Source organism: Molothrus aeneus, unplaced genomic scaffold (genome assembly GCF_037042795.1).
Source record: "Molothrus aeneus isolate 106 unplaced genomic scaffold, BPBGC_Maene_1.0 scaffold_134, whole genome shotgun sequence".
NCBI lineage: Eukaryota > Metazoa > Chordata > Aves > Passeriformes > Icteridae > Molothrus > Molothrus aeneus.
The window spans coordinates 90,224-114,833 of record NW_027098797.1 but is presented as its reverse complement, the minus strand read 5'-3'; the positions used below and the strand labels follow the sequence as shown (position 1 = coordinate 114,833).

At 66.9% G+C, this 24,610-nt stretch overlaps 7 protein-coding genes across 9 annotated transcripts; 3 read left to right on the top strand and 4 right to left on the bottom strand.

Annotated features, from left to right (window-relative positions):
- Positions 1-302: 302 nt before the first annotated feature.
- Positions 303-2,559, bottom strand: AGFG2 (ArfGAP with FG repeats 2). 3 transcript variants are annotated; one of them, XM_066569996.1, is made up of 10 exons: positions 2,320-2,559; positions 1,904-1,997; positions 1,706-1,821; positions 1,490-1,622; positions 1,317-1,419; positions 1,107-1,223; positions 842-913; positions 697-756; positions 554-606; positions 303-477 (listed from the first exon to the last, which is right to left on the bottom strand). In XM_066569996.1, exons 1-10 carry the CDS (start codon positions 2,556-2,558, stop codon positions 415-417), a joined length of 1,050 nt encoding a protein of 349 aa, XP_066426093.1. In that variant the 5' UTR covers position 2,559; the 3' UTR covers positions 303-414. The 3 variants fall into 3 exon arrangements, with proteins under 3 accessions (XP_066426093.1, XP_066426094.1, XP_066426095.1); XM_066569997.1 differs by having other exon boundaries at positions 1,107-1,198; XM_066569998.1 differs by lacking the exon at positions 1,317-1,419.
- A 1,585-nt stretch (positions 2,560-4,144) lies between these two features.
- NYAP1 (neuronal tyrosine phosphorylated phosphoinositide-3-kinase adaptor 1) lies at positions 4,145-7,792 on the bottom strand. The gene is given in 7 exon segments (XM_066569969.1): positions 4,145-4,324; positions 4,326-4,549; positions 4,786-4,932; positions 5,021-5,857; positions 6,042-6,280; positions 6,780-6,941; positions 7,570-7,792. Coding segments are annotated over 6 exon segments (1,779 nt in total). The 5' UTR covers positions 6,932-6,941; positions 7,570-7,792.
- A 199-nt stretch (positions 7,793-7,991) lies between these two features.
- Positions 7,992-9,623, top strand: TSC22D4 (TSC22 domain family member 4). Its single transcript, XM_066569988.1, has 4 exons — positions 7,992-8,448; positions 8,525-8,619; positions 8,838-8,886; positions 9,257-9,623. The coding sequence occupies exons 1-4, from the start codon at positions 8,116-8,118 to the stop codon at positions 9,437-9,439; spliced, it is 660 nt and encodes a 219-aa protein (XP_066426085.1). The 5' UTR covers positions 7,992-8,115; the 3' UTR covers positions 9,440-9,623.
- Positions 9,624-9,834: 211 nt separating this feature from the next.
- On the top strand, positions 9,835-10,991 carry PPP1R35 (protein phosphatase 1 regulatory subunit 35). The gene is made up of 4 exons (XM_066569989.1): positions 9,835-9,940; positions 10,063-10,291; positions 10,394-10,503; positions 10,619-10,991. Exons 1-4 carry the CDS (start codon positions 9,863-9,865, stop codon positions 10,781-10,783), a joined length of 582 nt encoding a protein of 193 aa, XP_066426086.1. The 5' UTR covers positions 9,835-9,862; the 3' UTR covers positions 10,784-10,991.
- A 291-nt stretch (positions 10,992-11,282) lies between these two features.
- MEPCE (methylphosphate capping enzyme) lies at positions 11,283-16,364 on the bottom strand. Its single transcript, XM_066569987.1, has 4 exons — positions 15,195-16,364; positions 13,386-13,604; positions 12,376-12,502; positions 11,283-11,484 (listed from the first exon to the last, which is right to left on the bottom strand). Exons 1-4 carry the CDS (start codon positions 16,362-16,364, stop codon positions 11,432-11,434), a joined length of 1,569 nt encoding a protein of 522 aa, XP_066426084.1. The 3' UTR covers positions 11,283-11,431.
- Positions 16,365-16,434: 70 nt separating this feature from the next.
- POP7 (POP7 homolog, ribonuclease P/MRP subunit) lies at positions 16,435-24,279 on the top strand. Its single transcript, XM_066569968.1, has 4 exons — positions 16,435-16,752; positions 16,904-17,362; positions 23,152-23,247; positions 23,291-24,279. Exons 1-4 carry the CDS (start codon positions 16,435-16,437, stop codon positions 23,669-23,671), a joined length of 1,254 nt encoding a protein of 417 aa, XP_066426065.1. The 3' UTR covers positions 23,672-24,279.
- On the bottom strand, positions 17,364-22,303 carry ACTL6B (actin like 6B). The gene is made up of 14 exons (XM_066569970.1): positions 22,205-22,303; positions 21,680-21,756; positions 21,126-21,291; positions 20,633-20,733; positions 20,417-20,514; positions 20,043-20,137; positions 19,505-19,611; positions 19,041-19,130; positions 18,887-18,948; positions 18,695-18,809; positions 18,367-18,447; positions 18,177-18,272; positions 17,716-17,802; positions 17,364-17,638 (listed from the first exon to the last, which is right to left on the bottom strand). Exons 1-14 carry the CDS (start codon positions 22,227-22,229, stop codon positions 17,558-17,560), a joined length of 1,281 nt encoding a protein of 426 aa, XP_066426067.1. The 5' UTR covers positions 22,230-22,303; the 3' UTR covers positions 17,364-17,557.
- Positions 24,280-24,610: the final 331 nt, after the last annotated feature.

Sequence of the window (24,610 nt, the reverse complement as noted above, 5' to 3'; positions counted from 1 at the left end):
CTCCGTTAATTCCCGTTCCCACCCCTCCGGTGCCCCCGGTAATTTCCCTCGGCGCCATCTTTGTTGAGGGCAGGCCGCCATGGACATGCCGTCGGGGGTGAGGCCCCGGCCGCCATCTTGGCTAAGGGCGCGTAGGGGGCTATGGGGGCACCATCTTTAATGAGGACAAAACCGTGAGGGGAGGCCTCACCCATGGTCGCCATCTTTACCGAGGGCACAGCCCTGAGGGGAGGCCGCCATCTTTACCGAGGGTACAGCCGTGAGGGGAGCTTTTGGCGGGGCAGCACGAGGAACGGATCGGAGCCGTTTTTACCGAATATATATTAGATATTACGATAAATCTCTCGGAACAAAAATAAAACCTGGTCCCGGCGGAGGTGCGGCGCGCTGCGGGGCCCCCCGGAGCAGCTGCGGTCATAGGAAGGGGTTGGTGGCCCGGTGCCGGATCCCGAACGGCGCCGCCGAAGCCGGGACAGTCTGGGGGGGGGCACAGAGGGGGAGTCAGCGGCAGGGAAAGGGGGCCCGGACCCCGCCTCAACCCCCCGGTGCTCACCACGAAGGGGTTGGTGGAAGCTTTGGCAACGCTGAACCAAGAGAAAGGCAAACCTGAGGGGGGAAATGGGGAGGGGTCAGTGAGGGGGTGTGCAGTTTATAAATATATAAAATTTAAAAATATTTAACCCGCCTGGCTCTTACCATCGGCCTGGAAGGGGCTGGGGAAGCCCCCAGGAACAGGGGGTGAGTTGAAAGCAGCACCTGAGAGAGGGGACACAGGATTGGGACCCCCAGACCCCACCCTGGTCCAGAATTGGGGGGTCGGGGGGGTCAGGAGGTCACTCACCGGGCCCGTTGATCTCGAAGGGGTTCGTGGAGGGTCTGGGCGCCATGGGGGCAGTGAAGGGGTTGGTGTATCCTGGAGGGGTGGGCACAGGCATCACCATGGAGTGTTGGTGGGACCCCAAGCCCCCTCCCCAGCTCCCCACAGGGATGGGGAAACCCCAGCTCCCCCCCTTGCCCATCAATCCCAGGTGTCCAAAAGACTTGGGGGTGCTCCAAACCCCTCCCTGGTCCCTCTCCAAGAGCCCCGGTGGGTCTCGGCGGGGTACCTGTGGTGCTGGGGGGGATGTAGAAGGGGGGCACAGCCCCCCCAAACGTGGGTGCTCCAAGGGCTCCAGGGCTGGTTCCAAAGGCATCGAAACTGGGGAAAGCAGACTGGGCTGGGGCTGGGGACAAAGATGGGGTCACCCTGGGTTCACCAAGCCCCCTGGAGACCCCTGTGCCCCCCCCTCCCAAGCCCCCCAGACTCCCGAGCTCACCAGGGAAGGCAGCGAAGGCAGGGGCAGGGGCTGGGCTGGCGAAGGGGTCCCCCCCGATGTCAGCCAGGAGGTCGGTGCTGGCCTTTCGGGCAGCTGGGCGAGGCTGGGGGGGGCACCACAGGGTCAGGGGGGGCTGTACCCCCGGGGCACGCCCAGAAAGGGCCCAGTCCCACCTGTGGCAGCATCCCTGTATCCCCGTGGAGGAGCTGGGGGGGCCCGGGCTCTGCTGATGTGCTCTGGGGGGGCTTCACTTGTTCTTTCACTTGTTCTTTCACTTGTTCTTTCACTTGTTCTGGTGGCACGTACCTGCCGTGGGAGGGGAACACATCATCTGAGGGTTCCCCATCCTGTGCTGCCCCCTGTAAAAATTCCCCCAGCCCTTCTCCTACCATCGCTTCTTCTCGTATTTCTCCTGCAGGAACTCCTTAACCTTCTGGGGGTCGCGGGAGTCGGGGAGAAGCGACGTCCGGGGGTCGAAGGTGCCCAGCCAGACCCTCCTGCAGGCCTGGGGGGTCGGGGAGGGTCCGTGGGGAGGCGGGCAGGGTGGAATGGACCGGGCAGAGCCCCCCCAGCCGCTGCCACCTTACCTCATTGCCGTGCGCCTGCAGGAACAGCACCTCGGCCTCGCTGAACGTCGTCATGGAGATGGACTTGACGCGCTGCGGGGGGTTCAGTCCCCGCCTGGGGGGGGATTCGGGCGGTCAGCGCCCCCCCTGCGCCCATAAACACCCAAAACTGAGCTCTTTCTCCCCAAAAAGGTGTGCGCCCCCCCTGCGCCCGTAAACACCCAAAACTGAGCTCTTTCTCCCCAAAAAGAGGTGCCCGATAAGCGCAGCGTGTGAAGCCACGTGCCGCGGCCACGCTCCCTCCCGCCGAGCCCCGCCCCCAAAGGGAGCAGCCAATCAATGACACCTTGACCCGGTGAGGCCCCGCCCACCATCCTCAGGTGTAAATTAGCCCCACCCACGCCCCGCCCTCACGCCCCCGGCCCCTCCCCGCTCACAGCGCCCCCGAGCAGCCGGTGCACACGAGGCTGCCCACGCTGATGTCCACGTAGGTGACGCCGCGCTGGCCGCATTCGAAGCAGAGCCGGTTGGCGGGATCCGCGCTCACCAGCTCCCGAACCCGCCGGCACCAAACCTCGGCCTCCGCGTCCCGGCCCGCGCTGCCCCTGCGGGCCCCGGGGCCTCCGCCGGGCCCCGCTCCCGGCCCTGTGCCGGTGCCGCCGCTGCCCGCCGCCATCTTCCCGCTGCCGCGGGCCCCGCCCCCTCCGCCACAGCGCCTCCGCTGATTGGCGGCGCGCAGCGCCCCCTGGCGTCTCGCACGCCGCCGCTTCCCGCCCTTTTCCTCCCCTCAGCACCGCCCCTTCTCCCGCCCTTAGGGGATTCACCGCCCCTCGGCGGGAAACGCCTCGTTTTGGGTGAATTTCACGGAAAAAGGGCATTTTCCACCATCAAAACCAGCAGTTTCCACCACCGGCGCGTCCCGGCTGCTCCCGCGGTGAGGAACGGGGCTCTGGGCACTCCCAACTCTTCCCGCCATTTTTGTCCCCTCAGAGCCGTCCCATTCCCGCCCCCCCCCGCCCCTCACGAAAAATAAAGTTCCTCTTTTGAGTAGTTTTCCCCCAAAATCTCTGTTATTGTTCCTCTCCCAAACACGAGACGGTCTGGAGAGTCTCAGGGCCATTTCCCCATAAAATCACTATTATCCACACTCTCCCTTCCTCCTTTCAGTTGATTCCCTACAAACTCTCTATTACTCCTCTTCCTTTTAGCTTATTTCCCCACAAATTCACTACTTTTACCTAATTTGGGGTAATTTTTTCCCAAATTCCCCTGAGCACGTTGTGAGGGGCTGCAGGGGGGGTTCCCAGTCCCATTTTTTGGGGGTTCCCAGTCGCATTTTTGAGGCGCTCACAGTTAGTTGCATTTTTGGGACGATCCTAGTCCCATTTTTGGGGGTGTCTCAGTGCCACTTTGGGGGTGTCCATTTCCCCTTTTTGGACCGCTCCCCCCCACAATCTCACTTCCAGCTGCATCTCTCTTTAATAGTGCACAGAACCACGTTACAAAACCCCCCCGTCCCCACGACCCCCCCCCAAACTGGGGCCCCCCCGGACCCCGCGGGGACGAAGGCAATTCTGGTAACGGGGGGCAAAGGGGGGGGAGGGAGATGAGGCACAGAGGGCCTGGGGGGGGGTCCCAGGAAAGGGTCCTTTGGTGGCCCCCCCCAAATTCCCAGAGGAGATCCCCCCTCCCCTATCACACACACCCCCCTCCCAATATTGGGCCCGCCCCCCTCTCCAGCACCCCCCACCCTCCCCAGGCCGCACTGCGGACCCCCTGCCCGGCCCCCCCTGCTCGATGCACCCCCATAAATAACCCCCCATAAATACATTGCAAAGCAGTTACAGCACCCTCCCCTTTTTGGGGTGAACCCCCCCTTTGCAGGGACCCCCTCGGCTCGCGGGGGGGGGGCTGCCCCCCGATTTTGGGGCTCGACACCCCCCCCTGCTATGGGGGGGGGCTTTAATCTTTGCCCCACATTTTGGGGTTTTTTTTCCCCCCTCTTTTTAGGGTCCCTCCTTTGGGGGGGGTCTGCATCCTCCCCCCGTTGTGTTCGGAGTGTCCCCCCCCATTATTTCCGAGGGGGCTCCACATCCCATAAATACCCCCCAATTCTCCCCTAACCCGGCCCAGCCGTGTCGCCCCCCCTCCCCACTTTAGGACCCCCCCCCCCCCATATTTATCCTCAGGACCCCCCCCCCCCCATGAGTGATTTTGGGGAGGGGGGCCCGGCTTTGGGGTGCTCCAGGCACCCCGGGGGGGTCAGATGGCGGTGTCCCAGAGCACGGCGTGGGGCCGGCGGGCCGGGGGCGTCCCGGGGGGCGGCGGGGGCGGCGGGGGGCGGCCCTCGGTGCTGGCAGCGACCCCCGGCCCTTTCCAGGCGGGGGGGGCGGGCAGGGGGGGCAGGCTGTCCTGCTTGCACAGCCCCCCCCCCCCGCCCCCCCCGCGCCTTGATCTCGGTGCACACGCAGCGCTTGCGGTCGATCACCTCCTGCAGCTGCCCGTCCCGGGGCCGGGGGGCGGCGGGGAACGAGCCCGCCCCGGGCCCGGGGACGCCCCCGGAAAGGGGCCGCGATGGGGGGGGGGCCCGCGGGAACGGGGGGGCTCCGGCCTGGCGGACCCCCGAGGTGGAGGCGGAGCGGCCCAGGCGGGGACCCCCGGGGAGCTCTGCGGGGAGGGGAGGGGGCGTCAGGGGGACACACCGGGGTCACCCCCCATGTCAACCCCCCCGGTGTCACCCTCGGTGTCCCCACCTGCCCCTCGGTGCCCCCCCACCCTCCCCAGGTGTGTCCCCCCCGTTCCTCAGTGCCCCCCATCTCTCCAGGTGTTTCCCCACCTGTCCCGCAGTGCCGCCCCGCAGGTGTGTTCCCCCCCCAACCCACCCACGTCTGTCCCGCACGTACCCGAGGCTCTCCCGCAGGCGGGGAAGGTCTGACAGGGCAGGGGGGGTCCGGGCCGCCCCCGGGGCCCCTCCGCCCTCACGGGGATTCCCGAGGGGGGCAGGGCCGACCCCGCCCCGCCCCGCTCCTCCCGGGGGGGCTCTGGCGCCTCTGCCAAAGGAGGGGGGAGGGGGGGGGTCAGTGCAGCCCACGGGGCGTGGCCCCGCAGCAAGCCCCGCCCACCCAGGCTGTCACTCACTCTCGGTCTCCTTCCCGCGCCGGGCGGAGGCTCCGCCCCCGCGGCGAAGGGGCGGCTCCTCCTCGCGGGCGAGGGCGGGGCCTGCCGAGGCCACGCCCCCGCGCAGGCTCTCGTAGGCGGGCGGGCGTTTCCCCGGGGGCGGGGCTTCAGCGGAGGGAGGGAGGGGCAGGGGGCCGAGCCCCGACCCCCCGCGCTCGCGCCCCGCCCCTCCCGGCGCGTGGTGCGGGGGGAGTGGCGTGGAGTGGCTGCGCGCGCGGGCGGGGGGCGGGGCGTCGCGGCGCGAGGGGAGGGGCAGGCGCGAGGCGCCCTCGGGGGGCGGGGCCAGCGGGGGTGGGCGGGGCGGCAGCAGATTAGGGAAAGGAGGCGGGATGGGGGCGGGACCGGAGAAAGGGGCGTGGCCGATGAAAGGGGCGCGGCCGGCATGAGGAGCGTGTCCGGAGAACGGGGCGTGTCCCGCGTAAGGGGCGTGGCCGGAGTGCAGCGCGGGGCCGCCGAAAGGGGCGTGGGCGGCGTGCGGGGCGTGTCCGTGGAAGGGGGCGTGTCCCGCGAAAGGGGCCTGTCCCGGGGCCGGCCCCTCCCCCGCGGGCAGAGGGCAGCTCATCTCCTCGTAAATGGCCTCGGGCTCCTCGGCGGGCGGGGGGGCCGCGCCCCCAGGGCCGCCCCCCCTGCGGGGGTCGCCCCCCGCGCCCCCCCGGGCGTCCCCCACCATCTCGATGTACACGGGCTCCTCCTGCTCGCCCTGCTCGGCAGGGGCCGCCCCCGCCGACAGCCGGGTCTGGGGGCTGCGCGAGGGCTTCAGGGGGGGCGTCTGCCGCACGCAGCCCCCCCGGGGGGCGCCTGGCAAAGGGAACGGGGTCAGAGGCTGGCAACGCCTCCGTGCCCTCCTCCCCAAATTCCTTGTGTCCCCTCCCTGCCATCCAAACATCACCAGGACCCCCTCCCTGCCCCTCCCAACCACCCTGAGCCTCCTCATTTGCCCCCTCGTTTGCCCCCAGCCCCAATTCCTGGGGGTGCCACTCACCCCCTCTCTTGGCGGGCGGTGCCTCCAGGCCTCGCCCCTCGTGGGGCCCGGTGCGGGGTCCCGGGGGGCGCAGGGGGGGCCCTCCCGGGTCGGGGAGCCCCACGGCGTGGCAGGACAGCGAGCGGGGGGCCATGCCGGGGGCGCAGGGCCGGGGGCCGCGCTCCTGTGGCGCCGGCAGCGTCAGGAACCCCACGCGCAGGGGGCGCCGCAGGGACCCCCCCTCCCGCGCCTTGGGGACCCTGTGGAGAGGGCGACAGGGACATGGTGGGGGTCAGGGACACCCTAGAATTGCTGGGGATGCCCCGACTCCCCCCCCCAGAGACTGTCTGGGAATTCGCTGCTGTTGTTGGAGGGAATTGGGGTCACCCGTATTTGGGGGTGCAGGAGTGCAGGGGGGCACTGGGGGTCCTCGGAAGGGGAAGGGGGCTCTGGTTCCACCAGGGTGATTTGGGGCTTTTTGGGGAATTCTGAGGGGCTCAGTGACCTCCCAGGGTGGTCCTGAGGGATCCCACTGTCCCCCCGAGGGTGGTGCCAGGGTGGTTCTGGGGGTCCCAGTATCCCCCAAGAGTGATACAGGCTGGTCCTTGGCTACTAGGGTCCCCTGAGGTTGGTCCAGGGTGGACACAGGGCTACGGGCTTCCCCCCAGGGCAGCCTTAGGGTGTCCCCATGTCCCCCCCATGTCTACCTCCACCATGTCCCCCCCGACGCCCCCCGCACGTCCCCCCGTTGTCCCTGACCCCTTTCTCGGCTCCTCCTCGCGGGGGCGCCACTCGTTGCGGCCCTTGCGCTGCAGGAGGCTCATGGCGGCCGCGGGGGGGCGCTCCTCGCCCAGGCGCAGCAGGGCGGCGGCGGCGGCGGCGGCGAGCTCCGACCGCGGGGGGGCGCTCATGGCTGGGGGGCTGGGGGCGGGGCTTCAGAGCGGGCCCCGCCCCCCGGGCTCGGCACCGGGACGCCCCCCTCCCCCATGCCCGGGGTACCGGCACCCCCGAAGCCCGAGACCCCCTTGGAGCTCAGCGCCCAAAGCCCCCCTCCCCAAACCCCCCAGGACCCCTCCCCAAACCCCTCAGTGCCCCCACGACCCCCTCCCGAAAACCCCCCGACTCCCCAGTACCCCTCCCCAAACCACCCAGCCGCCTCAGGCCACCCAGAACCCCCTCCCCAAATCCCCCAAACCCCCAGCCGCCTCAGTCTTCCCAGGACCCCCTCCCCAAATCCCCCAGACCCCCCAGGACCCGTCCCCACCCAGGGCCCAGGTACCTTTGCCCTCCCCTCCCCCCTATGGGACCCCCGCTCGCCGGACCCCCAACCCCACCCCGACCCCTCCGCGGTGACACCGGGGTACCCCAAACCTCCCGAACGCCTGCGGACCCCCGGCCCCTCCGCTGACACCGGCGCTGGGGACTCTCCAGCCCCCCCCTCCCTCAAATCACCCCAAACCCAGGGATCCCCCTCCCTCCCCGCCCCACCCGGCCCCCGGGTTCCTCTGTACCCCCCTCCCGGTGCTTCCCCGCCCCCCTCCCCCGTTACCTGTCGCTCTCTCGGGGGTCCCACGGTTGGGGGGGGGGGGAATCCTTCGCCGCACCCCCCCCCCCACCGCCGCCAGCACGGCCGCGCCCGGGGGGCGCCGGGGGCTCACGGGGGGCGTTGGCCCATGGCGGGGGGTCTAGCGGCCTGCGGGGGAGGGGCAGCGGGTGGTCACCGGGCGCGGGAGGGGCTCCGGGCCCACCCCCACCCCTCCCCTCCGCCCTCACCGGCCGCTCCCGCCTCCCGCTCGCGCCGCTCCATTGGCGCTGACGCAGCGTCCGGGACGCGCCGCCGCCGTGAGGGCGCCCCCTGGCGGCGGGAGGACCCACGGCGCAACGGGAGATCACGTGGTTAGAGCGCCTGTCCTGATATGGGCGTGGCTTCCCGTGAATGAGGCGTGGCTTGGGGCGGGGCGCGCCCTAAAGCACCGCCTTAAAGCGCAACATCACTTCCGGTTCCCACTTCCGGGTGCTGCCGCCGCCGCCGCCGGTAACGGCTCCGGGCCGGCCCCGCCATGTTCCTCCTCCTCCTCCCGCCGCCGCCGCCCCCATGAGCCGCAAGAAGAGCGGCTTCGCCATCACCAGCGTCCGCGGCGGCAGCGGGAGCGCGGCCGGCGATGCCACCGGCGCCGCCGCCGCTTCTCCGCCTTCCTCGTCCAGCAGCCCCAGCGGGTCCCGGTTCCGCCTCGTCCGCCTGCTGTCGCCGGGGGAGGTGCTGCGACGGGGGCGGTGGCTGTGTCGCGATTTCTACGAGCGAGACGTGTCCCCGCGGGGCGGCGGCGTTGGCGGCGGGAGGGTCCCGGTGTCGCTGGACGCCCCCCGGGCCGTGCCCGCCCCCCACCAGCCCCGGTCCCTGGGGGCCTTCGCGCAGCTCGTGCAGCAGGTGAGGTGGGCGGGGTCTCCTGAGGGGCGGGGCTACGGTAACCACGCCCCCAACTCCCACCTTTGTTTGTTTACAGGCGCTGCCCCCTAAACCCCCCTCGCCACGCCCAGGGGGCGGGGCCGAGCTCAGCGCGCGCCTGGGATTGGCTGGCGAGGAGAGCGAGGACGAGGGGTAAGGGCGGCACTTCCGTCTTCGCAACTTCCGGTTAAGGCGGGGCGAGAGGGGGCGGGGCTTGGCAGGTGCGAGGGAGGGGCGCGAGTTCCCCTCCCCCATCCCCAAAAAAAAGGGGAAGGAAAAAAAGTGGGGGGGAGGGGGGGGGAGCTGTTCCTTTCCCCCACCCACGGTGTCCATCTGTCTGTCCGTCCATCTGATCCTGGCCTCGTCCCCAGCACTGGCAGCGGCGTCACCGCCATCGACAACAAAATTGAGAGGGCCATGGTGAGACTGTGAGGGGGGGAAATGGCGGAGAGGCTCCTGGAAGGGAAAAGTCGGAGGGTTTGGGGTCCTGGAAGGGATGAGATGTGGGGTTTGAGGTCCTGGAAGGGAGGATTTGGTGGACTCAGGATCCTGGAATGGGGTTGTCATGAGGTTTCTGGTCCTGGAAGGGAGAAGTCAGGGAGCTGGGGTTCGTGGAAGGGAGATATATGAGGAGGCTGAGGGTCCTGGAAGGGGGGCAACAGGGTACTTGGGGTCCTGGAAGGGAGATGCCAAGGGGGATTGAGGTCCTGGAAGGGAGGAGTCAGGGGGGCTCAGGGTCCTGGAAGGGAGGAACTGGGGGGCTTTGGGGGTTCCTGACAGTGCCCTCCAGGACCTGGTGAAGTCGCACCTGCTGCTGGCCGTGCGGGAGGAGGTGGAGGCGCTGCGGGAGCAGATCCGGGAGCTGAGCGAGCGGCGGGCGGCGCTGGAGAGAGAGAACCGCCTGCTCCGGGCGCTGGCCACGCCGCAGCAGCTGGCCCGCCTGCCCCCGGGGCCGCCCCCGGGGCCACCCTGAGCCGGGGGGATCCCAGGAAGGGATCCCGGAGGAACCCCGGGGGTTTTTGGGGCACCCGGGGAGGGGGCGGCACTCGCCGCTCTGCTGCTGCTTCACTGCGAGGAAGGGACAGAGCATAGCGAGCTCTGCCGTGCTTCCTGCGCGATTCGGGGCCTTTTTTAATAAACTCGCGATTTTTACAGCACGGGGGATGCGCAGTGGTCATTTTGCGGTAAAATGGAGTGAACTGGGGGCAGCGGCCGAGGCGGGACTCGAACCCGCGGCGTCGGGGACACGGGAAGATGCGGGCGCCATCTTGGGGAGGGCGTGGCCTCGTGGGCGCCGCCATCTTGGGGAGGTCAGGGAGGCGTCGCCATCTTGGCGCGGTCACCGTTAACAGGGGGGCGTAGCCGGCGGCGGAAAGAGGGCGTGGCTTCCGCCGCCATGAGGCCGCGCGCGCTCCCGCCGCCGCCGCCCGGGGGAATCCTGAGGCGGGGGGGGCGCGGGGGGGGACACCGGCAGGTGGGGGAGGGGGGAACGGGACCCTCCGGGACATCGGGGTGGGTGCGGGCGGGACCGGGACACCCCAAACCGGGAGGGGGGCGGGCTCAGGGACCCCATTTCTCCCCTCCCGCCATTCCCAGGTGCGGTTCGCGCCCATCCCGGATGAGGAGGAGGATGATGATGACGATGAAGAGGATGAAGAGGATGAAGCAGCCGGGGAGCCGATCCTGGCCACGCCCACCCCGCACAGCACCCGCGGGGGGCCCGGTGGGATCCCCCCGGTTCCGTTCGACGCCCCCCGAGCGGCGGCCGCGCTCCTGGGCAGCTCCTGGGCGGCGCGCTCGGCGCTGGGCGGGGCGGCGGCCGCCGGTAACCGCGGGACCGGGGGGTGAAGAGGGGGGTCCGGTATGAGGGGGGGTCCATCTCGCCTACCCCGCTCCCGGTTTAACCGGAATCCCCCCCCGGTTCCAGCCATGAACGTGCCGCCCGCCCAGCGCCTGTTCCGCGGGCTCGTCAGCCTGGCCGTGCCCCCCCCGGTACCGGGGCCGCGCCGGGGGGTCCCGCCCGCGCCCCCGCCGCAGGTGAGGCCCCCCCAAATCCATCCCCGATGCCCCCCCGGTACCGGCGGGACCCCACGGTTTCCTTTCCCCCACCCTCGGTACCGGCGGGTCCCCACCGTGTCCTGTGCCCCCCCAGGGTCCCGGGCCGTGCCTGGCCGTGCTGGCAAAGGGGGCGGCGAACACCGGGGGGGGGCCGTGGCTGCCCCCTCCAGCGCCCCCCGAGCCCTCCCGGGCCCACCCGCGCCCCCCCGGAGCCGCCTTCGCCATGTACCGGAAACGGCTGCAGTGGGGAGGGGGCTAATGGGGAGAGACCCCCCCAAAACCCCCCTGTATCCCCCCACAAAACCCCATTTCCCCCCCCAATTCCCTTTTCTATCCCGAAACCCTTTTCCCCCTCCAAACCCCATGTATTCCACCCCAAATCCCCGTTTTTTATCCCCAAATGCTCCTTTCCCCCACCCCAAATCCCCCTTTTTTCACCCCCAAAAAATAAATTTGTTATTTCTGAAGGCTTCTGTGACCCTTGTGACCCCCCTCAAGTCCCGATTTTCCCTCCAATCCCTTTTCCCCCTCCCCAAATCTCCTCTTTCACCCCAAATCCCCCTTTTTTCACCCCCAAAAAATGAATTTGTTATTTTTGACGGCCTCTGTGACCCCCCCAATCCCCTTTTCCCCTCCCAAAATAATAAACCCGTACAAGTTCCCCGTGGCCCCGCCCCCAAAAAACGACTCCGCCCCCTCCGCTGACCAATCACCTCCTTTATTCGGGGCCCCGCCCCCCGCTCGGAGCAAACCACGGCAAACGCCCGGGGGGGGGGAGGGGGGAGGGAACACCCCAAAATCCGGGGGGAGGGGGGCGCGCGCAGCCCCTCCCCCCCGTTTGGCAGCCGGGGGGGGGAGGGGAGCAGCCCCCCCGCCCCTCCCCCACCCCGGGGGGCTCGGGGGGGGCTCAGGGGGCATCACCTCGGCCCTTGTGGAAGAGATAAATCGGCCGCTGGAAACCTGGGGGGGAAAAAAAGAGAGAAAATTGGGGAGGGGGCACAAAATTCACAGCCCCCTCCTCACACTGGTACCCCCAAATAATGTTAAAATACTGACAAAAATTATCTGGTTTCAAAAAAAAAAAAATAAAATCCCCCCAAAAAAACAGGAAAAAAATCTCTAAATCTACCTTAAAAACTCATAAAAGAGTTCCAAAAATATCTTACTTTTAAAAAAACCCTAAAAATCCCCAAAATACTATTAACAAATCCCTAAATGTACTCTAAATAATCATAAAAAAGCTCTAAAAATGCCATTTAAAAAAAACCCTAAGATCTCCAAAGAACATCCTCCACAAACCCTCAACAGTCCTAAAAAATCCCTAAAAATTTTTAAATAGTCCTAAAAAATCCCCAATTCCAAAAAAAAAAAACCATGAAAAATTTTAATACTTAATAATTCTTAAATAATACTTAAAATATCTTAATAATACTTAATATACCCTTAATAACATTGTGCTATATATAATATATATACATTATATATATACTATTTATATACAACTATATATCATGTATATTATAATATATATTATATATAACATAATATGTAATATATATACACACCCTTAATAATAACATGCTCTTAATATTACCTAATATACCTTTAACAATATTTAATAATCCTTAAAATACCCTTAAAAAACCCTTTAAAATCCCTGAAAACACCCTAAAAGCGTCCTAAAAAATTCCAAAAATTCAGAAAATCTCATTAAAAAACCCTAAAATTCAGAAAATCCCTAAAAAACTCATTTAAAATCCCCCTAAAATGCTGTTTAAGGCTGTTTTGAGGCGCGGTGTCCCCCCGGGCAGGGGATTTTGGGGGGATTTGGGGCCTTTTTGGGTGGCTCACCTTTGGAGCTGTGCTGGGGGGTCCCCAGCAGCTCGCAGCGCTCGAACCCCACCTCGGGCGAGGTCAGGTACGCCGGGAACTGCTCGGGACGCAGCCGGATGCGCTGGTAGTTCCGGTACGTCGTCTCCTGGGGGGGAAACGGGTCAGGAAAACCCAAAAACCAGAGATTCGGCCCCAAAAACAGAGATATCCCGCACAAAATCAGAGATATCCCACACAAATATAACCCAGATCATCTCCTGGGGGGGAAAAGGGTCAGGAAAACCCAAAAACCAGAGATTCGGCCCCAAAAACAGAGATATCCCACCCAAAATCAGAGATATCCCTACATCGTCTCCTGGGGGCAAAAAGGGGTCAGAAACCCCCCAAAAACAGAGATTCACCCCCAATCCTGCCCCCCAAAAGGCACAGATCCCCCCAGACCCCTTTAGAGCCCCCAATGACTCCCCCAGACCCATTTATAACCCCCAAAGATCCCCCCAAACCCCTTTATGAGCCCTCTGGTGCCCCTCAAACTGCCCCCCCAAACCCCCCAGTGACCCCCCCAGACCCCTCAGTGACCCCCCAAACCCCTCAGTGACCCCCCAAACCCCCCAGTGACCCCCCCAGACCCCTCAGTGACCCCCCAAACCCCTCAGTGACCCCCCCAGACCCCTCTGTAACCCCCCAGACCCCTCTGTAACCCCCCAAACCCCTCAATGACCCCCCCCAAACCCCTCAATGACCCCCCCAGGACCCCTCTGTAACCCCCCCAAACCCCTCAGTGACCCCCCCAAACCCCTCTGTAACCCCCCCAATCCTCTGTGTAAACCCCCCAATCCTCTGTGTAAACCCCCCAAACCTCTGTGTAACCCCCCCAAACCCCTCAGTGACCCCCCCAGACCCCTCAGTGACCCCCCAAACCCCTCAATGACCCCCCCAAACCCCTCAGTGACCCCCCAGACCCCCCCAGGACGCCCCCAAACCCCTCAGTGACCCCCCAGACCCCCCCAGGACGCCCCCAGACTCACGGTGAGCCCCTTGCGCTTGCGGTAGGACTCCCAGGGCTGCGGCTCCAGCAGCAGGAGCCCCCCGGGCCGCAGGTGCCTGAACGCCCTCCTGAAGAGCCTCTTGAGCCCCTCGTCGCCCCAGTTGAGCTGCACCCACTTGGTCAGCGACAGCAGCAGCACCACGTCGAACTCGGGGCGCTGCGCCCCCACCGCCTCCTCCCGCTCGGGCACGTAGTTACCCTGGGGGGGGACAACGGCAGGGCGTGGGGCTCAGACCCCAAAAGGTTTTGGGGGTGTCTGATGGGGCGGGGGGCACGGGCTGAGCCCCTCTGAAAGGTTTTGGGGGGCTGGGGATGGGACCTGAGCCTCCCTGAGGGGTTTTGGGGGTGTCTGATGGGGCGGGGAGCACGGGCTGAGCCCCTCTGAAAGGTTTTGGGATGCAAGGAGGGCCTGGGAGGCCCACAGTGAGCCCCACTGAAGGATTTGGGGTACCCATGGAGGGGTTTTGGGGGGCAGAGGGCACACACTGGACCCCACTGAAGGTTTTGGGGTACCCATAGAAGGATTTTGGGGGGCAGGGGGCACACACTGAGCTCCACTGAAGGTTTTGGGGTACCCAAGGAGGGGTTTTGGGGGGCAGGGGGAACACACTGAGCTCCACTGAAGGATTTGGGGTACCCAAGGAGGGGTTTTGGGGGGCAGGGGGCACACACTGGACCCCACTGAAGGTTTTGGGGTACCCAAGGAGGGGTTTTGGGGGGCAGGGGGCACACACTGGACCCCACTGAAGGTTTTGGGGTACCCATAGAAGGATTTTGGGGGGTGGGGGGCACACACTGAGCTCCACTGAAGGTTTTGGGGTACCCATAGAAGGATTTTGGGGGGCAGGGGGCACACACTGAGCCCCCCTCAGGGCTCCTGGGTGCCCCACGCCGAGGCCCGGAGCTGCCCCACGCAGACCCCAGGATGGAACCAGGGGGTCCCACACCACTCCCCCCTCCTGGGGACCCCTGCAGAGCCCCCCCAGATCCCCCCGTGCCGCTCGTCCCCCCACACACCCACCCCTGTCACCTGTCTAGGCCTGCCTGGACCCCCAAAAACACCTGAAATCCACTTAAAACTCCTCTCAACCTATTCGGCCCTGTTACACCCACCGAGATCCCCCTAAAACCCAACAAAATCCCCCTAAAACCTCCAGATCTTTTGCCGCCCCCTTAAACCCACCAAGACCCCCCCTAAAATACCCCTCACGTCCCTGACTCTCTAATTCCTTCCAAAACCCACCCCAACCCCCATCCCCTCTTGTCACCCCTTAGACCCACCAAGACCCCCCTAAAAATTCCCTCACATCCCTTTCAGACCCACCAAGACCCTTTGAAACCCAACCAAAACCCTCCTAAAGCCTTTGCCAACCCTCCAGACCTACTCGTCACCCCATTAACCCCACTGAGACCCCCATAAACCATCCCTTACATCCCTTTCTGACTCTCTAAATCCCCCCTAAAATCCACCCCAGATCCCCTTCTACCCCCGTTCCTCTCCTCTCACCCACTTAAACCCACCAAGACTCCCCTAAAATATCCTTCCCATCCACCAAGACTCCCTAAAACCCAACCAAAACCCTCTTAAAACTCACCAGACCTATTGTCACCCCCTCAAACCCACCAAGACTCCCCTAAAACATCCCTCACATCCCTTTCAGACCGCCTAAATCCTCCCTAAAATCCACCCCCATCCCCTCCTGCCACCCCTTCAAACCCCCCCAAACCCACCCAAAACTCGGCCCAACACCCCGAGAACCCCCCCAAACCCCCCGCCCCGCTCTCTCACCGTGACGAACACCACGTTGTGCGGGAAATCGGCGGCCCCGGGCCCGTCGGGCGGCAGCTGCGGGGCGGCGATGGGGCCCCGGCTGGCCAAGAGCGCGGCGGGGAATCCCTTCCTGGGCGCCCCCGCGGCCTCGCCGTCCGCCCCCAGCCCCTCGGACAGGTAGTGGCGGATGTTCTGGCGCGCCGAGCGGATCAGCCGCCCGTCAATGTCCAGCCCCACCACTCTGGCGGGCGCCCAGCGCTTGGCGATGCTCAGCGTCAGGTGCCCCACGTTGCAGCCCACGTCCAGCACCTCCTTGCCCGCGAACCACTCGGGCCGCAGCGCCCGCAGCCGCGCGTCCTCCACGTCGGGGTTGCGGTACCCGTAGTATTTGCAGTAATTCCCGTACTGGAACTTGCGCACCTGGTGCCGCGGGCGCTGCGCCGCCTTACCGGGGGGTTTCGGCTTCTCGGTGGTGCTGGGAGGAGGAGGAGGAGGGCGAGGCCCCTCGGATTTGCTGCAAGTCCGTCGGCGCTTGCGGTGCCGGCCGGGGGCGGGCAGGGCGGCGGGGCACGGCGGGGCGGTGGCGGCGGCGGAGGGTTCGGCGGGCCGGGCGGGCTCCTCACCGGCGGTCCCGGCGGTCGCGGCGGTGCTGGCGGTGCCGCCCCGCTGCTGCCCGCGGTGCCGGTGCCGGCGGCGGGCGCTCTTGGCGGGCGAGGCCAGGCGCAGCCCCTCACCGGGCGCGTTCAGGCTCAGCGGGTCCGTGATGTCCCGCGGCACCAGGATCTCCACGGGGTCGCGGCCGCGCTGCGGGAGCGGCGAGGACTGCGGGGTTCGGGCGTTCAGGGCCCGGCTGACCTCCTCGTCCAGCAGGCTGTTGAGGTTGAGCGGGTCGAAGATGTTCCCGCCGAGCAGGAACTCTGAGGGCAGCACCGGGCCGCACTCCGAGGCCGCGCGGCGCCGCCGCTTCCACGCCGGCTGCTTCGCCCCGCAGCTGCTGCGCCGCTTCCCGCCGCCACCGCCCGCGGCGCGGAGGCCATTGCGGGGCCGCGGCGGCTCGGGAGGCTCGGTCGGGGCCGCGGCGGCGGCGGGAGGAGGCGGCGGCGGCGGCGGCACCAGGAAGGCCTCAGGCGCCGCCGCCATGGCGGCCCGGCCCGCGCCTGCGCGCTGCGCCGCGCCGCCCCCGCGCATGCGCCGGCGGAGGGGGTAGCGGGGGGAGCCGCACGCGCGGGGCCTCCGCGCCCGCCGCCTCCCGCCCGCGATGGCAGCGCCGCGGCGGCCCGCCGGGGCTTATATAGGAGAAGGGCGGGGCTCAGCGCGGGAACGCCCACTGAAAGGGGAGGGGCGGCGGGGTTCGCCCAATAGGAGCGGCTGCGGGGCGCGCGGCGGCCAATCGCGAGAGTCGGCGCGCGGGGAGAGAGAGGGGGCCTCAGGAGCGGGGGGTGGCCGCGGGGAGTGCCTGCGCGGAGAGCGCGGGAGAACGCCGGACGGGGGGAAGGGCAGGAGGCACCGGGAGGATTTCGCTAAAGGTCTGAGGGACGGGCGAAGCGCGGGGAGGGGAACGGCGGGCGGCCGGAAGGCAGAGCAGGCGGAGTAAGGCCGCCCTGCGCGGGGTCCTCACCGCGCGCGCGGAGGCTGCCGGCAGCTGGAGTCCGTGAGGGGCCGCGCGTGCGCACTGCGGGTGCCTTTTCCCCCCGCACACCCCCCCCGTCCCCCTGTCCCCGTTCCAGCGCCGGTCTCTCCTTCGGCCGAGTACTCACGTCACCGTTCCGGCTCGTGACGTCACCGTTCCGGTTCGTGACGTCACCGAACCGGCTCTCTCTTTTCCTCCCTCCCCTCGCCCCACCCGCCCGGTAACGGAGCTCACGGGGCGCACGCGGGGTTCTCGCGAAAACGGCGGCGGGCAGTTCCCGCCGCGGCCGCAGGGGGGCGGTGCCGCCGCAGACGTCTCCGAGTTCTCGCGAGACCCCGCGCGGCGTCTCGCGCACGTTCTCCCGCCCTTTCGCTGTCACGTGCCCTCGCGCCAGCGCAGCAGCGCCACCTGCCCCGGCACGTGCGCCCGCCCCACCCGTCACATGACCGGGCATCCGTTTTTTGAGGCGAAATCCGCCAGAATCGGTGAAAAAAACCCCGCCGCCCCACCCACGAACCGCCTCCACCGATCCCTGCCGCCACTGAGCCAGTTCCAGGTGGGTTGTGCGGGTTTTAATGGATTCCTGGTCGATTTTCCCCTCAGGTTCCCTCAGATCCCCTCAAGGCTCCATCAGGACCCCTCAGATTCCCCCAGGGCCCTTCAGATGCCCTCAGATCCCTTCAGGACCCCTCAGGTTCCCTCAAATCCCCTCAAGGCTCCTCAGGGTCCTTCAGGTTCCCCTCAGATTCCCTCAGGGGCACTTGCGCTCCACGCACTGCTTCCCGCCCTCCTCGTACTCCTGCTTGGAGATCCACATCTGCTGGAAGGTGCCCTGCAGGGAATTTGGGGCCGTTTTGAGGGGTCCCTCGTGGGGGGACCTCCCGGCTCCCCCTGGAGCCCCGCACTCACCAGCGAGGCCAGGATGGAGCCTCCGATCCAGGGGCTGAAGCGCCGCTCCATGGTGCTGTTGCTGGCGATGAGCTTCAGGCGCATGCTCTGGGAGAGGGGGGTTACTGGGAGCACTGGGAGCCACTGGGGAACGGCTGTGAACCACTGGGGGCAACTGGGGGAACAGCTATGAACCACTGGGGGCAACTGGCAGCACTGGGAGATATTGGGTGTGACTGGGAAACCACCACAGGAGTGACTGGGAGTGACTGGTGATAACTGGGAGAAACTCTGAGGCCCAGTCTGGTTCCCCCCCACCCCCAAATGTCCCTCAGAGGGGTTTGGGGTCCCCCCATCCCAACATCAGGGGGTCTCTCCCAGGCAGAATTTGGGGTTTTGTTCAGTCCCCCCTTCCCAAATTGTGGGGGTCCCTCACAGGGGGGGTTTGGGGTCCCCATCCCGGGGGTCCCAGGGTCCCTCACCGGGGGCGTTTTCTGGGCCAGCTCGCGGTTCAAGCGGTCAGTGAAGCCCTGCAGCAGCGTGTTCCCGCCGGTGACAATGACACTGCCATAGAGACCCTGGAGGGGACACGGGGACAGGGATGTGGGGAGGGGTCCCTGCCGCCCCCCTGGACCCCCCCCCCCCCGGGCCCCCCGGCGCCCCCAGACCCACGGGCCGGATGTCGATGTCACACATCCCGATGCTGGTGGTCACCACGTGTCCCACGCCCAGCATGGTGTTCCCCGAGAGGCCCTGGGGAAAAAACAGGGGGGTCAGGGGGTCCCAAAAGCCCCAAAACCCCCCCGGGAACCCACACACCTCCTGGGACCCCCAAAACCCCCCCAGGGACCCTCAAACCTTGACACTGGAAGAGTCAGTAGGGCAGAACTCAGGGCATGGGGGTCTCCTAAACCCCCCAGGACTGCAAACCCCACCTCAGAGACCCCTCAGGACCCCAAACACCCCTCAGAGACCCCCCCCAGGACCCCCAAGCCCAGACCTTGACGTTGGAGGGGTCAAAGAGCCCCTCGGGGATGCGCAGCCGCTCGGCCCCGTAGTCGGTGTTATACCCGTTGGGCATCTCGTAGTGCACCGTGGGCATCTGCGCCGCCACCCTGCGGTGACAACGGCCAAGTTTGGGGTCCCCCCACCCCAAAATTCCCCCCAAAACCCCCCCAGACCCGGCACTCACTGCTCATCATAGGGGGAGTCCGAGACCTGCAGCACCGAGGCCTGGAAGTCCTGGATCACCTCCTGCGGGGACCCCAAAAAATGGGGTGGGACCCCCAAATCCCCCTCGGGGACCCCAAAATCCCACTCGGGGACCCCCAAACCCCCCATCTCACGTTGCAGGTGAAGTTGTGCCAGGATTTGGACACCTGGGGCAGCTTCTCCTTCTTCTTCCAGCTCGGGGGGGCCCCTTCCCGCACCGGCTCCTGCAGGGGGAGAGGCCGCGGCCATGGGGGCGTGGCCGAGGAGAAAAGGGGCGTGGTTTGGGAGTAATAATGCAAAAGGAAAGGGGAGGAGCCTCCCCTGGGCGGGGGTAAGAGGAGTCTAAGGGTGATGTCACTCAGGGGGTGGGGCTAAATGGTAGGACTATCCAATGAGGGGTGTGATCTCAAAGAGGCGGAGCTAGGGGAAAAGCCCACCCCAAAATGGGCGGACCTAAAATTTAGTCTGCTCAGAAAGGGGTGGAGCTAAATGAGGCCACCCCAAAAAGGATGGGACTAAGCATAACCCCACCCACAAGTGGGAGGAGCATTGTGTGTGGCCCAACCCTCCCTGATTGGCCGCCCTTAGCCCCGCCCACCTTGGCGGCGATCATGTAGGGGGGCACGATGTCGATGTTGAGCTCCTGGAAGAGCTCCCGGCACTGCATGGAGATGAAATCCCCGGCCAGCGGTGACTTGACGATCCCTGCGGGGCGGGGCCGGCGTCAGGCCACGCCCACCCTCACCTGCCACAGGTGGGCGCTCACCTGGCTGGGGGGGCGGGGGGGGGGTGGCCATTGTGGTTGTCCCGGGTAAGCTGTCACCTGTGCCAGGTGTGTCCTGCGTGTGTTCTCACCTGTCCCAGGTGTGTCCCTGGTGCTCCTCCCCTGCCTGGGTGTGTCCCAGCTGTGTTCTCACCTGTCCCAGGTGTGTCCCTGGTGCTCCTCCCCTGCCTGGGTGTGTCCCAGCTGTGTTCTCACCTGCCCCAGGTGTGTCCTGCGTGTGTTCTCACCTGTCCCAGGTGTGTCCCTGGTGCTCTCACCTTGCTGCAGGATGTACCCAATGTGCCCCCCCTACTCCAGGTGCGTCCCAGGTGTGTCCCAGGTTCTCTCTCACCTGTCCCAGGTGTGCTCTCACCTTGCTGCAGGATGTAGCCGTCGTGCACGGGGATGGCCGTGGTGTGGGTGGCGCCCGAGTCCAGCACCAGCCCCGTGCTGCGCCCGTTGGCAAAGCTGAGCCCGGGGTCAAGGGGGCACAACGGGGGCGGGACCCGCCCTGGCCACACCCACTGGCCACGCCCAACCTCTCCTGGCCACGCCCAGCCACGCCCGACACACCCAGCCCCGTGCTGCACCCATTTGCCCAGCTGAGCCGGGGGTCAAGGGGCACAACGGGGACACCCGGGGGGGACACAGGGTGATCCCGAGGTGACACAGAGGTGACACGAAGGTGACACAGAGGTGACCCAGGGGTGGCACTATGGTGACACTCGGGTGCCACAGCAGGGATACGCGGTGAGCACGGCCGTCTTGCAGAGGAAGAAGGCCGGGATGTTGTAGTGCTCAAACATGAGCTCCGTCAGCTTCTCCCGCTTGGCTCGCGTGTTCCACTGCCACACAGGGGGGACAGGGGGACACTGGGGACACCCGGGGGACACTGGGGGCAGCCAGGTCACACCTGGGGACGCCCAGGGGGCACCGGGGAGGGGACAGCCGTGTCACACCTACCGGCGCCTCGGACATGAGCACCGGGTGCAGCCCCGGCTCCGACTTGACGTGCTTGCCGTAGGTGTGGTCCAGGATGGCCTGGAAGCACTCCCAGTCCTCGACTGCGGACATTGGGGACGTTGGGGACATTGGGGACATGCAGGCCGGGGCACGACAGCCACCCCCAAGGCTCCCAACCCGATCCCTGAGACCCCCAGCCCCTGGTGTCCTCCTGTGCCTCTCCGTGTGCCCAATGTCCCCAAATGTCCCTGTGCTGTCCCCCCACCTTCCCCCCGTGTCCTCCCGTGCCTCTCCGTGTGCCCCAATGTCCCCAAATGTCCCTGATCTCTCCTCGTATCCCCTGCAGTCCCCTTGGTGCCCACACATTGCTCTGTGTCCCCCCATGTCCCCACTGTCCCCAATGTCCCCCCAATGTCCCCAGTGTCCCGACTGTCCCCAGTGCCCCCCATGTCCCCCCATGTCCCCAGTGTCCCCCCAGTGTCCCCACACTCACTCATGCCGTTCTTGAGGGGGGACAGGACCTCGACGCCCTCGCGGGCCACGTGCAGCGCGTTGGTGTCGATGTAGTACACCTTGCCACCCTTCTTGTCCTTGTCCCCGTCCAGCTCCAGGGACACCTCGTCCGGGGACAGCAGCCCCACGGTGGTGGGGAAATCCGCCTGGGGACAGCGAGGGGACAGTGCCACCACCTTGGGGACAGGGCCTGGGGGTGGCCCTGAGGACATCGTGGCCATGGGGGTGGTGGCATTGTCACCACCATGGGGATGGCATGCTGGGGACACGGCGGCATTGTCACCACAATGGGGACATTGGCCTGGGGACACCCCGGTCATGGGGACGGCATTCTGGGGACACAGTGACAATGTCACCACCATGGGGACGTTGGCCTAGGGTGGCCTCGGGGACACCATGGCCGTGGAGATGGTGGCACTGTCACCACCATGGGGATGGCATGCTGGGGACACGGCGGCCCCGTCTGTCCGGGGGGGTGTGGCAGGGACACGGGGGGGACACAGAGGGGACAGGAGGGGCCGCGGTGCCACTGACCTTGGGACAGTCCTCGCCGGCATAGCCCGCGCGCACCGAGAAGGAGCCGATGTCGAACACCAGGGCCCCGACCTCGTCTGGGGAGGGGACACGGCGGTGACACGATGGTGACACCAGGACAATGAGGGCACCCCCGGGCCAGTGACAGCCCCCCGGGACGCCCCCAGGACATTGAGGGGACAGCAGGACCCCCCAGGACAGTGATACCCCCCCGGAATTGAGGGGACGGGGACACGACGGTGACACCAGGACCCCCAGGACAATGAGACCCCCCCGGGACACCCCCCTCACATTGAGGGACAGTGACGGTGACACCGGGACCCCCCCGGGACAATGAGTCCCCCGTACGCCCCCCTCACATTGAGAGGACGGGGACACGGCGGTGACACCGGGACCCCCCCGAACCCCCGGGGACCCCCCCATGCCCCACCCCTTTACCCCCCTGCCGCCTTAGCCCCGCCCCTCCCGCCGTGACCACGCCCCCCGCGGTAGCCCCGCCCCCGGGGCCTGGCCCCGCCCCGTTACCGCCGCCGTAGACGCCGCCGCTCATGGCCGCGTTCAGCACCGGGACAGCGCCGGCCGGGGGAGGGGGCGGGGCCCCGCCCGCGGCCAATCAGCGCCCGCCGTGCGGCGCGCGCGCCCATTGGCCGCCATGGCGGCGCTTAAAGGGGCCGCGGCCCTTTGTTAACCGCGAGGGGGCGTGGTCTGTGCAGCGAGGCCCCTCCCCCTTGTGGGCATGGCTGTGGGCATCTGTCTGTGAAAAGGGGCGTGGTTTCCCTTAAGCCACTCCCACGCAATCATCCCCGCTGATTAACTAAAAAATTAACGGTTTTTATTAATTAAAAACCCCCAAAACGGCGGATCCGAGGGGGGCGGGGCTCGTGCACGATGGGAGGGGGCGGAGCGCCCCCTGTCGGCCCTAAAAAACCCTAAAAATACCCCAAAAAACGCTCCCTGGCGCGCGGGGGGGCCGTGGTTCGGTGTGGGCGGTGATTATATGGGCGTGTCCGCGCCGATGCGGGGCGTGGCTCGGGGGGAGGCGTGGCCTCGTAGCGGAAGCGGCGGCGGCGCGGGACGCGCGAGGTTCGGGGGGGGGGGGGGATTTTGGGGAGGGGGCCCTGGGGCGGGTTCCGGGGGGTTTGGGGGGGGGTCTAGGGGTGGGTTCAGTGTCGGGGGGGAGGTTGGGGGGTCACGGGGGGGGTCAGGGGGTCACGGGGGGTCACGGGCGGTTTGGGGGAGTCTGGGGGGGGGTTCGGGGTGTGGGGAGGGTCCCGGGTTCCTCCTCTGACTCCCCCTCCCCATTTTCCCGCCTCTGCCCAGAATGTCCTCGGGGGAGGAGGTCACGGTGGGTTTGGGGGGGTCTGGGGGCGGTTGTGGGGTCTGGAGGGGGTGTTCGGGGTGTGGGGGAGGTTCGGGGGTTCCCGGGGGGGTTCCGGGATGCCCCCATGACGCCCCCTCCCCATTTCCCCCAGAATGTCTTCGGGCCGCTCCGCAGCTCCGTCCCCGCCGCCGGGGGCGCTCCCCGGGCCCCCCTCGCGCCGCCGCCGCCGTGCCCCGCCCCCCCCGGGGCCAGCCCCCCCTACCCCGGGCTCCCCCCCCCCCTCCGCCGCCGCCGCCGCCGCCGTCCCGGGCAGCAATGACGTGTTCGTGACGTCACGCTCGGATTTCCGGGCGCAGCTGCGGCGCTGCCAGCGGCTCCTGGCGCCGGGCGGGGGTCCCGGGGGGGCTCCCGGGGAGCTGCGGCTGCACGGGCTGGGGCTCGCCGTGCCGCGCACCATCAACCTGGCGCTGCAGCTGCAGGCGGGCGCGGGCGGCGCGCTGCGGCTGCACGCCAGCACCTCCTCCGTGCCCCTCCGGGACCACCGGCACCGGCACCGCGAGCGCCACCGCGAGCGCCCCGACAGCGCCGACAGCGGGGACGGCGACGGGGACAACCCGCGGCACAACTCGGCCATCCACATCCGGCTCTGCAGGGAGGCGCCCTGCGCGTGAGGGGGGCCCGGGACCACCCCCACCCTACGGGGGTCCCCAAAATCCCCCCGGAACCTGCCCGGGGCCGGTCATGGTCACCCGGAACCCGCAAGGACTTGGGGACACCGAGATGCCACCAACGGGTGCAGAGCGCCGTGAGCTGGGGCCACCATGATGTCACCCTGAGCTCTCGATGTCACTGCAAGCTCTCAGTGTCACCCTGAGCCCACAATGTCACCCCAGGCCCCTCGGTGTCACCCTGAGCCTCTGGATGTCACCCCAAGCCCTCGATGTCATTTCGGGTCCCTTGGTGTCACCCCAAACCATCGATGTCACCCCAAGCTCTCGGTGTCACCCCAGGCCCTCGGTGTCACCCTGAGCCTCTGGATGTCACCCCAAACTCTCAGTGTCACCCCAAGCCCTTGTTGTCACCCCAAGCCCTTGGTGTCACCCTGAGCCTCTGGATGTCACCCCAAGCTCTCAGTGTCACCCTGAGCCTCTCGATGTCACTCTGGGCCCTCGATGTCACCCCAAACCCTTGGTGTCACCCCAAGCCTCCCCACAGCAGCCTGGAGACTTTGGGGGGAACACAGGGAGGTGACACCCCAATAAAGCCGGTGGCAGCAGCAGTGACGCCTCAGGGTTTTTGGGGGGGATTTGAGTTTTTTGGGGATTTTGGGGGGACTGTTGGGGTTTTTTGGGACAGGCTGGGAGGCGGGACTGGGGCTTCCTCTGCGTCACCGGTGACATTTGGGGCAGGAAACCCCCAGGTGACAATGGGGGACCCAGGGGACCTGGCGGGGGGGACAGGGAGAGGGTCCGGGTGACAACGGGGGGGGACCCAGGTGACAAAGAGGGACCCCAGGGGGGAAATGTGGGGACTTGGGGGGGGGTCCAGGTGACACTGAGGACATTAAAGGTGCACGGGGGAGGGAGAAATGAGGGGGACCCTGGTGACAC

Coding starts and splice junctions, on each gene's coding strand:
- AGFG2 (XM_066569996.1), bottom strand. CDS start 2,558: ATGGCGGCGGGCAGCGGCGGCACCGGCACAGGGCCGGGAGCGGGGCCC. Junction 1,998..2,319: donor ACCGGCTGCTCGGGGGCGCT/GTGAGCGGGGAG, acceptor ATCCCCCCCCAG/GCGGGGACTGAACCCCCCGC. Junction 757..841: donor CTTCGAGATCAACGGGCCCG/GTGAGTGACCTC, acceptor CCCCTCTCTCAG/GTGCTGCTTTCAACTCACCC.
- TSC22D4 (XM_066569988.1), top strand. CDS start 8,116: ATGAGCCGCAAGAAGAGCGGCTTCGCCATCACCAGCGTCCGCGGCGGC. Junction 8,449..8,524: donor TCGCGCAGCTCGTGCAGCAG/GTGAGGTGGGCG, acceptor GTTTGTTTACAG/GCGCTGCCCCCTAAACCCCC. Junction 8,620..8,837: donor GAGGAGAGCGAGGACGAGGG/GTAAGGGCGGCA, acceptor CCTCGTCCCCAG/CACTGGCAGCGGCGTCACCG.
- PPP1R35 (XM_066569989.1), top strand. CDS start 9,863: ATGAGGCCGCGCGCGCTCCCGCCGCCGCCGCCCGGGGGAATCCTGAGG. Junction 9,941..10,062: donor GCGGGGGGGGACACCGGCAG/GTGGGGGAGGGG, acceptor CGCCATTCCCAG/GTGCGGTTCGCGCCCATCCC. Junction 10,292..10,393: donor GGGCGGGGCGGCGGCCGCCG/GTAACCGCGGGA, acceptor CCCCGGTTCCAG/CCATGAACGTGCCGCCCGCC.
- MEPCE (XM_066569987.1), bottom strand. CDS start 16,364: ATGCGCGGGGGCGGCGCGGCGCAGCGCGCAGGCGCGGGCCGGGCCGCC. Junction 13,605..15,194: donor ACAACGTGGTGTTCGTCACG/GTGAGAGAGCGG, acceptor GTCCCCCCCCAG/GGTAACTACGTGCCCGAGCG. Junction 12,503..13,385: donor GCAAGCGCAAGGGGCTCACC/GTGAGTCTGGGG, acceptor TTTCCCCCCCAG/GAGACGACGTACCGGAACTA.
- POP7 (XM_066569968.1), top strand. CDS start 16,435: ATGGCAGCGCCGCGGCGGCCCGCCGGGGCTTATATAGGAGAAGGGCGG. Junction 17,363..23,151: donor CGCCACTGAGCCAGTTCCAG/GTGGGTTGTGCG, acceptor CATTTCCCCCAG/AATGTCTTCGGGCCGCTCCG. Junction 23,248..23,290: donor CGTGCCCCGCCCCCCCCGGG/GCCAGCCCCCCC, acceptor CCCTCCGCCGCC/GCCGCCGCCGCCGTCCCGGG.
- ACTL6B (XM_066569970.1), bottom strand. CDS start 22,229: ATGAGCGGCGGCGTCTACGGCGGCG. Junction 20,515..20,632: donor TGCTCATGTCCGAGGCGCCG/GTAGGTGTGACA, acceptor CCTGTGTGGCAG/TGGAACACGCGAGCCAAGCG. Junction 17,803..18,176: donor TGGCCCAGAAAACGCCCCCG/GTGAGGGACCCT, acceptor CCCCTCTCCCAG/AGCATGCGCCTGAAGCTCAT.